This window comes from Onychomys torridus, chromosome 10, assembly GCF_903995425.1.
Source record: "Onychomys torridus chromosome 10, mOncTor1.1, whole genome shotgun sequence".
Classification (NCBI taxonomy): domain Eukaryota; kingdom Metazoa; phylum Chordata; class Mammalia; order Rodentia; family Cricetidae; genus Onychomys; species Onychomys torridus.
Genome location: NC_050452.1, coordinates 39258994 through 39276874, shown reverse-complemented (window position 1 = coordinate 39276874; position 17881 = coordinate 39258994). Strand labels below are relative to the sequence as shown.

General features: G+C 34.4%; 1 protein-coding gene across 5 annotated transcripts in view; it reads right to left on the bottom strand.

Moving 5' to 3' along the window:
- Window positions 1–1159: 1159 nt before the first annotated feature.
- The window catches only part of Gabra2 (gamma-aminobutyric acid type A receptor subunit alpha2), a 130967-nt gene continuing 114245 nt past the window's right edge, over window positions 1160–17881 (bottom strand). For 2 of the 5 annotated variants that reach the window (XM_036200811.1, XM_036200812.1), the window contains exons 9-11: window positions 14601–14803; window positions 8880–9059; window positions 1160–2713 (exon numbers count right to left, since the gene is read on the bottom strand). In XM_036200811.1, the coding sequence (XP_036056704.1) occupies window positions 2417–2713; window positions 8880–9059; window positions 14601–14803 (680 nt within the window). In that variant the 3' untranslated portion in view covers window positions 1160–2416. Of the gene's footprint in view, window positions 2714–3157; window positions 3191–8879; window positions 9060–14600; window positions 14804–17881 lie in introns of those variants that run through there. The other 3 variants (XM_036200815.1, XM_036200813.1, XM_036200816.1) reach the window with 3 other exon arrangements.

Below are 17881 nucleotides of genomic sequence, written 5' to 3'. Positions count from 1 at the left end.
AACTAGCAAAAGTACTACCATCAACATAATCACAGCAGAAAGATCTTTTCTGATTACTTGTGGAAAACTATTTAGAACTATTTTTACATATGTACATATTTATAATAATGGAACTTATAATCAGAGAGTAAAGGGGCATGGCAGAAGTTTAATCTATTCATTTTCATTTTTTTAAATTATGTGGAGTGAGGTATGTGTACAAATATGTGAGGGTACCCATGGAGTCTTGCAAGGAGTGTCAGATCCGGAGCTGAAGTCACAGGCACTTGTGTGCTGGGAACTGAAATCAAGTCTTCTGCAAGAGGAATATTTACTGTTAACCTCTAAACTCTCTTCAGCCACCCTAAATTGTTCTTAATGTATTGGCAACACACACCACAGAAAGCATCTTAACAACTTTTCTTCAAATATTACATTCTTTCACATACAGCTGCAACTTTCCCTAAGTTTTTCTTGAGATTTTTCAAAGTATAAGTATTTAAGAAAACAGGTATCTTTTATTTCATTGTATGGGTGATATTCACACTTTAAAATTATTTAGATAATAAAGAAGATGTAACTGGAAGGGAATTAACAAAATACATTTATTGGCTCATGTAATAATTTTATTAAGGTTTATGAATTACTTTTCATGAGGAAGTTTTTAATGTCAAGGTTGTCTTTATAGCGAATTCTGTTAATAAGATGCAGCTGTGACCCTGGTATTAATACAATCATGCAAAGCACATAGTAGAATCAATCACACTAGAAAAGAAAATTAAAAAGTTGAAGGAGGCAAAAGAACAGCAGGTATATTTTTTTGAGTTTGCTTATTTCAGAAGATGCCCCTTTTATTGATTTTTGTGAACAGACCTCTTTTGCACTATATATACTCAAATACTGTACAAAATTGCAAGAAATGCCACTATTGGACTAATTAGGTTTCTACAAAAAACATCATCATGAAGTTGCATTTAATTTTAAAAGTCAACTAATAACTGCTAATGTACGTGTCAGTCAAAGGTAATTTGATTTGGACAAAAACACACTTAATTTTAGCATGTTCCAGGGGCATAAATAATATCTTTAAGTACTAAAAGAAAAAAATGAATTTTACACTTTAACAATCAGTAGTTATATAAAATTAAAAATCATTTTCTAATTTAGCTATATGGTGTGTGTGTGTGTGTGTGTGTGTGTGTGTGTGTGTGTGACATAATCCATAATCTGTCAATGATGTTTTAAAGTTGTGGTTTAAAAATGTTCAACTCTTACCAAAACCTCTTCTGGTATACAAAGCTGCTGTAAATTCGAGTCAATGAAATTTAAAGTTGCAATTTACAAAAGCAGATATATATTAATTCTTACCTGAAAGAGCTGCTTTCCAGACAGAAAAATGTGCCAACTAACTGCCCTTTCCTTTATAATTAGTGGCTTCTGATTCCTGATGAGAAGAAGCCTTAAGGCAGAATTTGCAGTAAACAGGAAAGAAGAGAATCATATAAGTGCTCATCTATACCTAGGACACCTATGAATTCTCATCACTTGGAGTTTTTGGCACAGCTTTCTAATCTGATATGAATGAACTTTGTTCCATTGCAGCCAAGATGGCTGCTTTCTTCCCCTCTCCAGCACCAGAAAAATTCAGCTGACAACATGTGCCTCAAAAACTTAGTCCATTTATCTTCGTTTTATACTGTTTGCTAGTTTCCAATGATTGTAGTGAGATGTAAGATTCAGTTACCACATTCAAATAAACTCTCAAGCTAAAAATATAATGACCGTGACATTCCAATAGTTCTTAAATGTAAGCATCATCAACATCCTGTCATGGTGACTTCATAGTTATTTGAGCTTGTCATGCTTGTAATATGTACATGGCTATAGATATTCTACATAGTAATTAAAGGCTGTTTTCACATCTCTAGCTTCTCCAAATGTGTGTCAAGCTTCCCATTAAACTAGCAGGGGTTCTGAACTCTCCTGGAGGGAGCAGATCAGACTTTCAGATATGCAGATATGCAGAATTCATATTTGAGTAACAATGGTAAATTCTGATCATCCTTAGGTAGCAGTAGATTTTTTTTTTCAATGCAGTATCTAAATCAAAGGTTTTGCAAAGGGTGACACAGGATCTCAACTTTCATCATAATTAGAACATTAGGAAATAAATTGCGTGATCTGAAATCCACTTTAAACTAGGTCCTAAGGTAAATCTTTTTAAAAGGCAATGGCTCTTTTGGCATGGGATGTTTTCTGCCTATATTTCCATGAGTTAGCAAATGCAGGTCCCCTTTAGAGGTCTACTGGTAAGCTCTACCACTATATACATACTGTACATATTGGGACATAAATTAGCAGTTATTAGTCAGACTGTACATAGCAAAATAAACCAAGTGTAATGTTGCTATAGCCAAAAGGTAATCAAGGTCTAGACTCACGGACTGACCCCTAATACAGGCTCCCTGTTTAAATAGGTAGCCCAATAAACTAAATTAAATGTACCAAACAGAACTGGGAAAACTATTCTAGACATTCTGTCAATTTTGCTGACGCTGTTGAAGGTTTTCTTGGCTTCAGCTGGCTTGTTCTCTGGTTTCTTGTTGGGTTCTGGCGTTGTTGCACTTTTAGAGATGGTGGAGAGAACAGGATCTTTGGAAAGATTTGGGGCGTAGTTGGCAACAGCCACCGCATAGGCATTGTTCTGTATCATGACGGAACCTTTCTCTTTTTTCTATTGGAAAACACAAAAATTAATTGAGTGTGGGTTTACCAAGCTTCTTAAAAATTTTCAACCTACAGTTAAATTCTAGAAAAAAAGAAAGATACTCAACTAAGCATCATTATTTGTAGAGAAGAGAAAATAGGAAAAGTAGATTGAACAGTCAGTAAATCCTAAAATCATTGAGTGAGAAAACTCATAGAGCACAATACAAGCACCATTTTCCCAGAGAACCAATTTTTGTTGTTTACATAGAAAATGAACTGTAGTAAAATGCAATTATTAATACACAATTTATAAAATTTTAATAATATTTTCACACTTACAAGTCACTCACATATGGTTCTTTAATTAATGAGTGAATAATTAAGTAAAATGGAAGAATTTTAAAGAAGAGCTATGATCATCAACAATGAATGACCTCAAATTTTTTTATGTAGCAGAACTCCAGCTCACCTTATGGTAAACTTGTAAGGCAATGTTTTAAGACTACAAAAAAAAAAAAATGTGACTTAATGTAGATAGAAGTCCACAAATTGCTATTGTATTAAAAACATACAAATTCTATCTTTTCAGCTTCCCTAAACCCACCAACACCTTTCTGTTTTCTTTTCTTTGTTTGTTTTTGTTTTTTCGAGATAGGGTTTCTCTGTGTAGCTTTGGAACCTTTCCTGGATCTCACTCTGTAGCCCAGGCTGGCCTCGAACTCACAGAGATCTACCTGGCTTTGCCTCCCGAGTGCTGGGATTAATGGAGTGCACCACCACCACCCAGCCCCTTTCTGTTTTCTTAATGAAGGATCCCCAGTTTCAGTATCGGTAGCTCTTGTCTCAATTACTATCACTTGCTCTAGACAATTCCCCTTTGTACTCTTCGGGTTTAGCCTAACCCTGTTCAGTCTTTAGCCACTATAGCTACAGAGAGAGCTTTAGGAAACAAATTACTACTCTTGTTCTTAATCTCTCCAACAGTAGCTCATGGACCATTGAATACAAATAACACTTTCTAACCATTCTTTCTTTGTGTTCACTACATATGAACCCCAGTGAAATAACTTCAGTTGTCTAAATATTTGTTTGCTAGAGTACTTCTTTCTACTCACCCAATTTTTCACATGACTGATTTCCTTTCATATTTTACCCTGAATTTGAATATCATTTCCACAGAAATAAATAAATAAATATATATAATGGAACCTGAAAATACAAATACTATATATTGGTTATTATACAATATAAGTATATTGTGATTTATCTACAAAAAATTAGCCAGCAATGAGTTAAATAAAAGGATAAAAAGTATGAAGCAAGTTCCACTTTAGCTGTATGTTATTAGTTTAGAAATGAGGCCTATGGAAGTTTTATGGTATGACAAGGACACCCATCTATGAAATTGTTGGGGGAAGTGTCACAGCAGTTAGAGGTATCAGCTTTCCAAACTCTGCAATGATTTTTTATCTGAAATTTTTGTTTGGAGTATTTTTTTTTCCATAAAATGCCCTAGTTGAGAATTATTATCACTATGTCCACCTTCAAAAAGTATTTAACAATACAGGAAATGCATAACACATGGCTATGCTATTATTTAAAATATATCTAAAGCCCATTAAAATATGACTGAGCTTAAAGAGCATGAGAGCCTTGAGAAAAAGCATTTGGCTGCACTCTGTTCTAGCTTCCGGTTGGATAAAATGGAGAGATAATGATAACAACACTACACTGACTCTCTGGAACAGTTGAACTAACATATGCCTTACTCACATTATGAAATCATTTCCTCCAAGAGAAGTGGAATGACATTTGTTACTTGCAATAATCTAGACAATGGCCACTGGTTAAAGGCTACATAGCCTTTTATTATTATATAATGTATTACGTATTTAGGGAAGACTACAAAAACATGAATGGAAAGACTCTAGAGTTTCATGGAAATAGGGTATTAAAGTTAAACTAGAAATTGTGAGTTAAGATAGTTAGCTTAAGATATATTTTGTTGCAGTAAGATTACAAATAGAAATGATATTTTAAGTTTCACCAATGATTCTTCTCTAAATTGTAAGCATGTAAAGTTAATAGTAAAATGATGAATGAATGAAAAAAGTATAAAATGTACATGTACATGAATGGCAAATAAACAAAACGCCCATGCCAGTGGTCACTACCCAAATAACACCCTGGGTATTTGTGTGGCGTTTTGTTGGTTTTGTCATAATACTGCAGATTCCTTTAAGAAAAGAAAAGAAGAGTAGCATTTCTAAAATGTGTTTGAAATTTTTATTGTCTCAACCGTAAAAGAAAAAGTGAATCTTAGTTTTCTTCATTATATATATATATATATATATATATATATATATATGGCTTTAATAACTAAAGATAAATGCACAAATCCAGATAAGGGCTAAGCATGAAACAAATGGCTGACTTGCCATCAAAACACTCTTTTGGAACTAAGAAACTTTACCATTTTCATATCAGCAGCAAGGAAAGTCTAACAGTCACACACCCTAGCTTTTGGCATGTGAACTCTAACAAGTTCACTGGATGATGTTTAAAACCTCCATATGGTGTTCGGTCTCCTCTAATCCTAGCCACAGCATACACGGCTTTGCTGGCTCATGATATCTTATTTAAAGAGAATGTTGTTGTTCTTCTCAGTGCAGTTGAAAATAAGGATGTTTCTAAATAATTCCAAAAACTCTTCTTTGTTTAAAAGTAAATATACATAGAAAAATATGTTACTGAGTTGATAGCAGACTTACAACATGAGAATGTTTTAGTGAAATTAGATTCTCACTGACTAGAAGAACTCCTCCCTGATGAATAGCTTTCACAGTGATGGAAGATGCTAAGCATCCCAGTGCAGAAGAAATGACATGATGTCTCACCCAGCATGGCCCCTATATACAATACCACTAACTTCTCAGACAAGATGATATAAGGGTAGCCAAATACTTTCTGATAGGATCTGAAACCTGCAACACAAGAGGGGATTCATGCTTGGTATTTAAATTGGGGTTCGCAGGTGAAGAACTCATGGCCCTAGGGAGGAGCCTACTACCTTTACTTAGATCAATAATTATGCTGTCAAATGACTCCCAAATATACATGCTGATGCCCATAATAGTGTACTGCTCTCAACATTAGAATTATTTCTTTTTGTAGTGGGCAGTGATCAATCCAGAGACACACAGTTGATGGAAATGCTGAGGGTAAGTGAACATGAGTGCTGACCCCTGATTGGGGCATCTATATCAATCCCCTATTCTAAGGCTCGGGTAATAAATATCACATTAGAGGAGAAAAAAAAAACATAAGAGCCATTGGAAGGAAGAGCTATCCTGTGAAGTGCTGATTTAAAGACATGGCATAGCTCTGCACTGTGAACTCAGTAACTGGGGTCCCCTGCAGAAGGTTTGTACATAATCAAGAGAACAAAAATTCCAGAATAGATGGGGAAAGGGCTCACGAGGCTCAATTTCTAGCTGAGCTACTCTGGGTGATGGTCCTTGGAGAAGGGAAATCTATGTTTCCTTGGGAGTGTGGCCACCGGTATGTTGCTCCTGCTGTAGTGTATAAACCCATACATATACACATACACATAGGGTAGCAACAATTAGACATAGGATATAAACAACATAAATTTTGAGTGACATCCAGTTCAGAGGGAATGTGGGCACATTTCTAGTGGAAATTGGAGGAAGATAAGGGTTGTGTATGATTAAATACATATTATAATGTGTGACTTTTTCAAAGAATTAACAAAAACACTATAAAATTATTTTGGAAGTACAGTATAAAATGTATACTACAGTTACCATTCTCTTTTCATTATTTTTAAGAAATAAAATAATGATATATATATATGTGTGTGTGTATATATACATATATATATATGTATATATACATATACATATATGTGTATGTATGTATATATGACCTTGTCTGGTTCAATATTGACTTCTATTAACAAAAATAGAGCTGAGATAAATATTATTATAAGGAGATGTTTGAATATTATTCAGGCTGTGAATCAAGATAGACCACAATGGAATATTTCAGGAGACACTGACCTCTCTCCACTGTATTTACTTTTGTGTTTAATTCTTGGCTTATACCTACATATACTCTTGAAGAGAAATTATCAAATAAAACCTGTTGTGCTAACTGTACTAAAAAGAAGTCATTGCTATGAAGGCATTCTATGATATTTCTATATTGTTTTGAATATTGGGGAAAACACAAAAATTTCTCATTCTTCGTACTACTTATTTCCCTATAGGCTAACTTAACATGTTTGTTTTCAATATTCAAGCAGAGTAAGTCATTCTCTGTCACTTAGAGAGCTATAACAGCAAACAGGATGATACAAATCCATGCTAAACATCAGAAGTAAACTCCTAAAAGTGTAACATTACAATTAAGAATGGACTCAACTAGAAAGAGAATCATGGAAACAAAGGCAAGTAAACAGTGTTATATTTGATGAATTTAAAGAAATTATTGGTACCTATACATATATAGAGAGGACCAATAAAAAGAAATCCTCTCTACAGCATTCAACCCATCTTTTTCACCTTATTTTTGTTTTTGTTTTTTGGTAATTAAAACAGAAAGCATTCAAACGTAAGCTCAGCTTAAAAGTCTCCATTTGCTGGTCATGCACACTCTTTAGCCTGTGAATGGTGCCACATTTCAGTCAGGATCTCATAATTAACCTGTATTTGTCCTCAAGTCTGATACACTGGAGTTTGTACTGCTGTTATATTAGTCGTGACTAAGCTTTGAGTCATACTCAGTGAGGCATCACTTCCTACTGTTTGCCTTACGTGGCCTTTCCATGTCTTACCATTGCATTATGACACTGGTTGCTGTAATAACACATACATGTTCTTTTCCCATTGTTTTTCATTTAACTGTAAACAGATTAAAAACAGAATGTCCTGCAGAGATCCTAGCATAGTTGTTGGCCCAAAGCTGACTCAGAAATGCTTTGCAAGATGGAAGGATTCTATTAAAAAACAAGTTTAAATAATTTTTTAAATGTAAAGTAAGGGAATATGCTTCACAAGACAAAATAAATGTTTTTTTTTTTTTGTTACATAGGAACAAAAGCAACAGTATAGTCACAATTCTACTACATTATTATTTCAGTGGACACAATTTCACAATGTAAAGCTGTGGAAGACTAGGCATTGAACAAGTAACCTCAACTTATATGTGATGCTGGACAAGATGTGTTTGGATGGTATACAAAGTAATAATGGGTCATAGTGGTGTTTTTGATCAGTGAACATATAGTACATGTTTACATAGCTCTTGGTAAAAACAATAAACTATCACATTGTTATACAGTATGTTGATAGCTCAGTTGTCAGTGAAGTAAAATAAAACAAAACTGGAATGTAACAAAGCTCATCACTGTGGGGGATGTACAGACACTCTCCTATATATCTTGTTGGTTTGCTCATGTCACAGTGAATGGTCACACACTCATGTGCATATAGGCAGCACTAATTGGATGCAAGCGATCATTAATAGCAAAATTAAGCAAAGAGAGAACATGAATCTAGGAGAAAGACAGGGTAGGTGTACTAAAGGACTAGAAGGTAGATGGTGATCAATGGATAAGATCAATTTATGTACAAGGAACTTGCAAAAAATAAAAATATTAGTAAAAATTGTATTTGATAAGACTCAAAAGTTTTGAATTTGTTACATTATTGGGAAATTGTTGATACATATTTAAACTGACAGATCTAGAAGAATCTTGACTGCTGAATCCAAAGGTTTTTACATAACTCTTTTATACACTTGACATCCTTTATATGGCAGAGAAGTAACATACTAGCAAATTTAATAAATTGTCTACCTAAATATGGTCACCAATCAGAAGTTGTATCATATGAATGAATTAACTACTGTGGTTTCAGAAATTGGCCCTTGCAGTAAACATATGAGAATTCCTATCAAATAGTCAATGTAACAGGGCCTAGAGGAAAAACCTAGGATTCTAAAGGCAAATATATGCTCTTTTTACCATGCCATGTTGTCATTTTACAGTATTTTTTTTATGACCACTGGAAAGTCCTTTACTTGTAGAAGGGCAACATGCTCCCTGGCCAGATAATAATACTACCATTAACTGACTAACCATCCTGACTGAGAAAAATTATACTTACAGAAGAGTGTGTGAAGGATAAACAGTCCATCCGCTTCTGTAAGTACTCTAAAGGCTTTGCTTGGCTTAAACTGGACCAGGAGAAAGCTATATATTTGGACCATATTAGTTTAGTTCCTTGAAGAATTGCCTTCACTGAGTTGTATGTTAATATAATGCCTTCAGCTTTTATTGAAGGGGACTACAAGAAACATTAATATGAAATTCATTACAACATTTATTGTGAAAAAAATGGCATCACTTGATATAGTACCCAGCTCACCCTAACAAAATAGCAAAGGAAAATTTGAAACTAATTTTTTTTCTGTTCTTATATCCTACTTGTACCTTATAATTTTAATATAATTATAATTTGATTACATAGCTTTTTAATAAGTTACCTGAAATTATTTTGGAATAAGACAATGTCAAAACTGCAAACAAGGGACTAGAGAGATGACTCAGAAATTAAGAGCACTGGCTGCTGTTTCAGAGTACATGGGTTCAATTCCCAGCACCCGTTTTGCAGCTCACAACCATCTGTAACTCCAGTTCTAGGAGATCTGATGCCTTCTTCTGGCCTCCATGGACAACAGGCACCCTTGGCACACAGACATACATGTAGACAAAATATCCATACACATAATAAGATAAAAATTTAAATTTATAAATGAAAATAAGTGAATACATACACTTTAAAATGTGGTGTTATCTATAAATTAATAGAATGAATCAAAGAACAATGGTCCATTCCATAAGTTTGGGTATTATATTGTTATAGCTGTATTTTGTGTTATTTATTATCTTGTATATTCTCTAATTTTTTTGGCCAGTTTGAGCTTAGTTTATAAGTGAAAAAACAATTCAGGGAATTGAATTGAAGCTAACAATCCTTGAAAAGAGAGCTAAGGTCAACTATGTGCTAGACAGTATGCTAAGTGACAAAGGACACAACAGTTAATAAGACAAACCATAATTCTCCCATTTTTTAATCTAGTAGTAAAAATAATTATTTATAATAAAACTATAATTTAGGAAAACTGATAGAAATCAAATTACTGCCTAGTGCTCTGGAAAATCAGAGGGGTTCAATTTATTTATGGAAGTCTGCAAAATTTTATTTCAGGCAATTTGAAGTCAAGGGAAGAAAGAGGCTATTGCACCAAGAAGATGCAGCATGGTAACCATTAGAGATATGGAGACCCATAAGATTTTGAGGGAAATGACTGGTTTGTGACAGATTAAAGCTGAATCTAAGCACCAACCCTGGACACTGTGTACTTCAGATTCAACACTTGTAAAATGTGTGTCCAGAACCAAGTCATTTTACTAAAATAATCCTCAGCCTTAAACGAAAGACACTTACAGGCTGGTAAGAACAAATGTGCAATCCTTTTAGAAAATTCTACCTATCATTCATCATGTAAGGAAACCACATATTTCGACCATATTAGCCTTGAATTACTATCTTATATAACTCATTATAGAGCTGAAAAGTTAAATGATTTGCATTGTGTTTTAGGTAACTTTAAGAGGAAAACATGTATTAAAGAAAAACTTGATTAAAAGCAGGAAGCAGTAAATAATCTGTAAAATAATAGTGAAATACATCATGAGGTTTGTAGGAAGGATAATTAGCCTGAGTTAATGTCAGATGCTGAGAAATATCTCCTATTTGTTGGAATATGACATTATGCCATGCCCCTACTAAGGTATCAATTTCTTGTAAGTACCTAGACAAGAGCATAGTAAAGGTCAAAAAGTAGATTAGGTTTTATTTTCTTTGCTTGGCTGTTTTTTCTCTTCTTGTGTGTGTGTGTGGGGGGTGTAAAGAAGCTGCTAACATCCATGCTTATTAATGATTACATTATTGCCTAATAATAATTTTACAGACATCACCAGTGCACACTAACACTAGGTTTTCCAATGCCTGAGAACACCTAAGTAATTCTGAGCTGAAATTACTGGTGCCATTTCATTGTTAAGAACATTGAGTCAAGAGACTTTCCCACAGGGTACAAACAGTTCACCAGACACATACCAGAAGCAGCTACTCTGTCCCAAATATCTAAGTTATTGACTTTTTAATTAAAGCATTTTAGTTCATTCATAAATTAATTTTATGTGTGTGTTTGCCTGCTTGTATGCAGGCATACTGACTATGTTTTCAGTGCCTGAGGAGGGCACAAGAGGGTGTCAGACCCCCTGCGACTACAGGTACAAACAGTTGTCAGGTAACATGTGGGTGTTGGGAATCCAATCCTCCTCTGAAAGAGCAGCCAGTGATTGTAACTGCTGAGTCAACTCTCCAGCCCCAGTCCTTGACATTTTAATCACAAAATTTGTAAATGACTAGAAACATTTCAGCATAGGCAGTTCTCAAAGGTTGCAATGTTAAAGTCAGGTGGGAACAACTAGGAAATAAAATGGATATGTGTGTGTATGATAGTCATATATATATATGGGTATATACACATGATGGGTATATACATATGATGAACACATATATGTGATGGATATATATACATATATATATATATATGTTGGTAGATGAAATAAAGATGTAGTTTATAATATAGATATGATGCTGAACTATATGACAATATTGGTTATAGATTTTTGAATTGGTAATATATCAATAATTTATGCCATATTTACTGAATGTGTATAAAATGTAAGATACTGTGCAACTGACCAGAAGTAAATCATTTATTAAAGTAATTAAGCTGTCATTGTAATGACTGGCAGACTTAAATTACAAATATTCTTTCACAAAGGATGATAAAGTATTTCCAAAAATCAAGAAAGCATGCTTACTTATACTTTTAATGGGACTCAATAATATTGGAAAAAAGTACTCAGAAATGACATCAAAAACTGAAATTTTTGTCAACAACAAGCAAGAATTATGTGATTTGTGACAGGAAATGAATCTTGCAAATATTGTCAGTATAACCTTGAATTTGAGAATCACATTGTAAACAACAAGACACAAACAAAAGCATCTAAGGCTGAATTGGCTTTGTCTGGGGAACATGAGATGCCAGAGAAGCTTGATGCATCTGACTCTGGCACAGGACTTCACAGTATGGAGTGAATTGTGGCAGCTGCCAGAGTGTGAGCAAAGGATGCTGACATTACTGAAGCATATCTTAATGAAAAGAGAAAATGTTGCCGAGTTGGACCCAAGACAGTGTCTTCAACATAGCAGCAGAAGGCTCAGTGAGGATCCCAAGGGGAAGTGGAAAAACTCACATGCTATTAAGTTAGGGAATGCCAGTTACAGGGCAGTGAAGGGAAGAATCTCAGGGTACAGAGGACTAAGAACTGAAGGAAAAGAAAATGACAGGGGAGAACTCATTTCACAGAGCTTTGGTGGAAAAGGGACAGTTGGAATCAGGGGATGGGAGTGGAGAGAAACAATGATGTCAGATCTGGGTGGTTCTCCTTTGCTTCTATGGCAAGTTAACTAAGCCTCTTCACAGGACAATAAGAATGAGGTCATAAAATGGCAAAAGGGCATTTTCAAGAAATAAAGCAAGAAAATAACAATGGATGGAATAAGTTTGAGAAAGCGACAGGAGAGGCTTAAGCAACAGAAGTGGAAGCCTAGTTAGTGGCTAGAGAAGGACCACAGGGCATAGAGGCTTTTAGAAGTACTTGCGGGCTCTATAAACAGACACTTGTGTGTCCTTTTAGAATTTGACTCTTTGATACACTTTTAAGAATGAAATTTCCTTCGCTCCTGTCACAACTGAAGCTCACATAGTATAAAGACTCTTCAAGACCCTAGGGTTCAAAAGGAGCTGAATATATGCATGGCTTTGTTAATAATTTTGTTTTTAATTTTAAATATCATTTGTTCACAATCTCATATGTAAAGCCTAGAGTCTAGACAGATTAAATTTAAGTACACGTTTTGTTTCTTGTTTTTCAAAACACAGTAAGGACATGTATCTCTAAGTATTTTTTTATGTGTCAAGTTAATACTCTGTATTTTAATAAAACATTTAAGGGCTCTAGATGTCCCTTGTGTTGACTGACAATAGGACTTTATTCACTTGTGTTTATAAACACCCAAAGCAGAGGACCACCTGTGGACAGTTGATTGTGAAAGGACAAAATAGTCTATATGTCAAGAAAACCATTATCTGCCTAAACATTAAATCTGATTAAACTAAAGCAGGAGGTGGGATTTAGTGAAACATCTCTGGGCAGCTAGTCCCCTCTTGGCATTTGACTTGATTTTCTTGCGTCTCTAAATACCTTCTTATTTTCAAAGTAAGTTAAGGGAATATAGCTCCAATATCATTTAATAATGAAATTGAATAAAGTACACATGTAAACACAGCATTATAAGGTTAACACCTTCCAGTTAAGATAAATAGGCTCTCTCATTGGTGTATTACCATATTTATAATAAAAATAATTTACCCAACAACAACTTTGAAAGAGCCTATCCTAATCACATCCCGTCTTAGAGAAAGTATATGTATAGCCAATATAGTTAAAGAGAAGTAACCACATAAATAAAATGAAAAGTAATTCACTATGTGGGGGATGAAAATGACACAAATCAACAATAAAATGTAATGGAAATGCTGGAATCAACCAGAAGTTAAGCATAGAAAATTGATTAAGTCCCTTTCAATATCTCATCACCACTTCTGTTAATAGGCAAATGCCACTTACAAATAAACTAACAACTCTACTTAGAATTTCTATAGCTTGTAAATGAGAAAAAAAGAACAAGCGTTTTAAACTGTAACATTCAAGCTTTGTATCATTAAACTGTAACATGGTATAGAAATGAAATATGTAAATATGTACATACATTCAAAGAACTAAAACAAAAATCAAATCACAATGGTGTCCCAAATTTTATGGGAAAAATCATATAATAAAGTGTTCAGAGAAACTGTCTGAATATTCTACCACTACTAAAATTATTTATAGCATGTTAGAATATATAATCTTTTCCTAAAGCGGCTATCTATCAATTTATACAATTAGAAATAAAACCACTGACAATCTATACACAAATATTTCATTAGTCTCAATACTTGAGACATGAACATGTATGTGTCAATAATCTTAAAAACAATATTAAAAGTAAGTTTCCCCAATTAGACCCCATAAGCAATTTAAAAATCCTTGGGTATTTCAGTATCCACATATTTGCTTCATGTGGTATCATAAAGATAAAATGCTATCTTCACTCTTACAAAGTAGTAATAAAAAGATGGATGTGTGAAGAGTCATTGACCCACTGTTAGAGCCACAAATTCTTCAATAGGTGAAATTAATGCTCACTTTCTTTTCAAAGCTCTATCTTAATATATCATGATAGATTAAAGGCATGAACTTTATGGGTAGACAGACCTGGGTTCTAGTATGCTTACTGGACAATTGTATGAGCTGGAGCCAATAAACAGTTATAATGAGCTTGACATACTTCACTATGGAAGACTACAATTAAGAAGATGCCCTTCTTACTGTAGAACTTGAGAGAGAGCATGTGTGAACACGCAACGCTGCTGGACCCAGAACTCCACAGACGCTGAGGAGTGGCCGTAAGAACTGTCAGTCACTGTTACAAGCACTCTAAAAGGATTTCAAGCAAGAGCAAACTTTTGAAAATTGATACTGAATTTCTCAATATCAAATTTTAGGAAGAACTCTGCTACAAGCTTGAATGTGTGCAAAATTCTCTTCAGCAAATGAGCAGCGAACTGACGCTTACCTTGTCATTTACTACACTCTTCCCATCCCAAGCCCATCCTCTTTTGGTGAAGTAATTCACGGTTGCAAACTCAATTAGGGCCGAGAACACAAAGGCATAACAAACAGCAATAAACCAGTCCATGGCAGTGGCATACGCCACTTTGGGGAGAGAATTTCGAGCACTGATGCTGAGTGTTGTCATTGTGAGAACAGTTGTCACTCCTGTAAGAGAAAAGAACCAGAGGCACAGTCAGCAGCAGGAAGAGAGAGTACCCCAAAACTGTTCCTTTTCTCTCTCTCTGGAATCTATTTTTGTTATTTCTACCCATGAGAAAGTATTAGCAAAGAGATGAAGTTGGTTTTACTCAGTATGACAGTATCATAACACTTCTGGAAATAGAGACATCAAACAGAGCCTGAAAGTGCCTTCCTTTTTCACTTTCTTCTACATTGATTCCATTTTCTCTTAGTACAGTTGGTATTTAAAAAGACTGGTAGTAGTGTGGTACTGTTAGGTGTGACCAAACACAGGCACTTTACAGTGACCTGTTACTCATCAGTGTTAACATAAGAACTCATCGACAGTACCTCATAATAACATTGATTTTTTTTTTTATTTAGATGAATCTTCCAAAACACCTGAGCAAACCCTCACACTAATTAACAGTGGGATTATGATTGAGAAGTGATTAACATGTATTCTTTCATTTAAGTAATACTGTGTATGTATGGAATTAACTCTGGTTTTGAAGAGGTCTGATCTCTTTTGTAACATCATATGAATTTTGTTAGAAATCAAACAAACTGCTAGGAACAAAACTTGTAAAATTGAAATCTTCATTTGAAAAGAATTATAGAGTCCCATTTGAAGATGAAAACAATACATAAAATAATATGCTGTAGAAAGAGAGAGAATGCTTTCTCCAGGGAAAAGCTCCTGATAGCCAATCCAATCTTAAGTGGTCAGTTCTAATCACATACACATGTAAACAACACTAAATGGAGTCAATAGGCTCTCTTTCAGTCTGTCTGTCTGTCTGTCTGTCTGTCTTTATGTACATGTAACAATGAAAGAGGAATTCATGAATTTGAGAAAAAATGGAGGACACAGGAGGATTTTTAAAAGGTAAAAGGAAGAGGTAAATTATGTAATTATAGTATCCACATGTGAGGATACGTTTTAAATTTTCAAATTAAAGGATATTTCATACATCCACCCCCCCGCGCACAAAAAATATATATATAATTCCTTTCTCCTGTTCTCTTTTGTTAGTGGCAAACAACTCACATTTATAAGAAAAAACAAGGTGTTAAGTGAGGCAAGAAGCTGTAGCACCAGCAATTAAAGGCTCTAATCAACTGAAGGTCCCACAGAAGCTTAATTGCATGCATGGGGGATATACAAAAGAAAAAGAAAGTAAATGGCTTAAGGATGTTTCTCAGGAATAGTGTAGTCACCCAGCATGGATGAGGCCATAGTTCTAATCAACAGCATCAAAAAAGGAAGTAAGAAAATGTGTTAGATGGTTTTATGTAAATTTGATACAAGCTAAAGTAATTTGACCTAAGGGAACCTCAATTAAGAAAATGTCTCCATGAGATTTGGCTGTTTGCAAACCTTTAATTAGTGATTGATTGAGGGTGATTGATTAGTGATTTGATTAGTGATTGATTGAGGGTGGTGCTATACCTAGGCTTGTTGTCCGGGGTTTTATGAGAAAGCAGGCTCAGCAAGTCAGTAAGCTTTACCCCTCCATGGCCTCTGCATCAGTTCCTGCCTCCAGATTCCTGCCCTGTTTGAGTTCCTGTCCTGACTTCCTTCAGTGATGACCAGTGATACAAGTGCAAGTCAAATAAACCCTCTCAACCCCAGGTTGCTTTTGTCATAGTGTTTCCTCACAGCAATAGTGACCCTAACCAACACGAAGGAAATATACTCCTTAATAATTTGAGGATTTGAGGGCTATTTTATGTTTCACTTTCCCTTTGGTTAAGGCAGCATTTGCCTCTCATGTAAAATAGAGTCACTAGCAAAAAGTAACAATTATTCCATTTAGTTATGAGTGAATCCACAGAATATGGTGGTGATAGTGGAAATAAAAGGTTGGAAAATAAACTGATCTCACCTGCTGCTGTGTCATAGTGAAAACACTCATAATTCCAGCAAGATGGCTCAGCTCCTAAAGGCACTTGTCAACAAGCCTGATGATTACCTGTGTTCAATCTCTGGGATTCATGGTTGAAGAAGAGAATAAACTCTCACAAATTGTCTTGAACTTCCACATGCACACACACACACACACACACACACACACACACACACAAGCACACACACACACACACACACACACACAAGCACACATACACACACACACACACACACACACACACACAAGCACACACTAAGTAAAAGTAATTAAATCGCTTTTAAAAAGAGTGAAAAACATTAAAAAAGACTTTTACAATAGGAATAAATGATGTTTAATGCAACATGTTGAAGGTTTTATACTGATGGATATTTTCTTTCCATATTTTTGTTCAAATGGACAAATGGATACATCCAAATGTATAACTGTGTGTATTCATATGCCTACAATACAATACACAAGAGTGAAAAGACATCCTGCCTACAAGACTTCCTTTTGTTTTGTTTTGTCACTCACTGAATTTAACCAAGGCCATCTGTGTGACCACGGGCATGAAACTATCCCTTAGAACATGGTGGTTTACTCAGTAGCTATATAACTGAAAAGAATGTTGATCCTCCCACAGAATCTACTAGCAGCTACTAGGTTACAGTGAACATATCATTCAAACCTTTAATTTACTTACTGGTTTTTCATTTACTTCTTTGCTAATACAAATGTAATGATTTTAACATTATTTAAATCATTCACTTGTGGCATAACAGAAACAAATCTGCATTTTCATTTTGTACTCAACAAATTTGATGAATATCTTTAATAGCTCTAATATTTCATGTTGTTCATTATTGATGTATTTATATATAAAATTACATTATAAACAAATACAGTTTTACTTCTTTTCTTCCTTTTTGCATGCCTTTTGCTTTTCTTCTCTAATTTTTCTGATAAGAAACAGTACAATATTTAAGGAATTAGTAAAATTAAAAATGTCTTGTTTATAATATTAAAAAGAAAAGATTTGTCGTTTTCCTATAAATATATGTTATCTGTAGTTTTTGTTAGATGCTTTATAAAAGGCTGACGAAATTCTCTGCTATTGCAAGTTTTTTGGTGACATTTTTACAACAAAACATTTTTATTTTGTTAAAAGTTA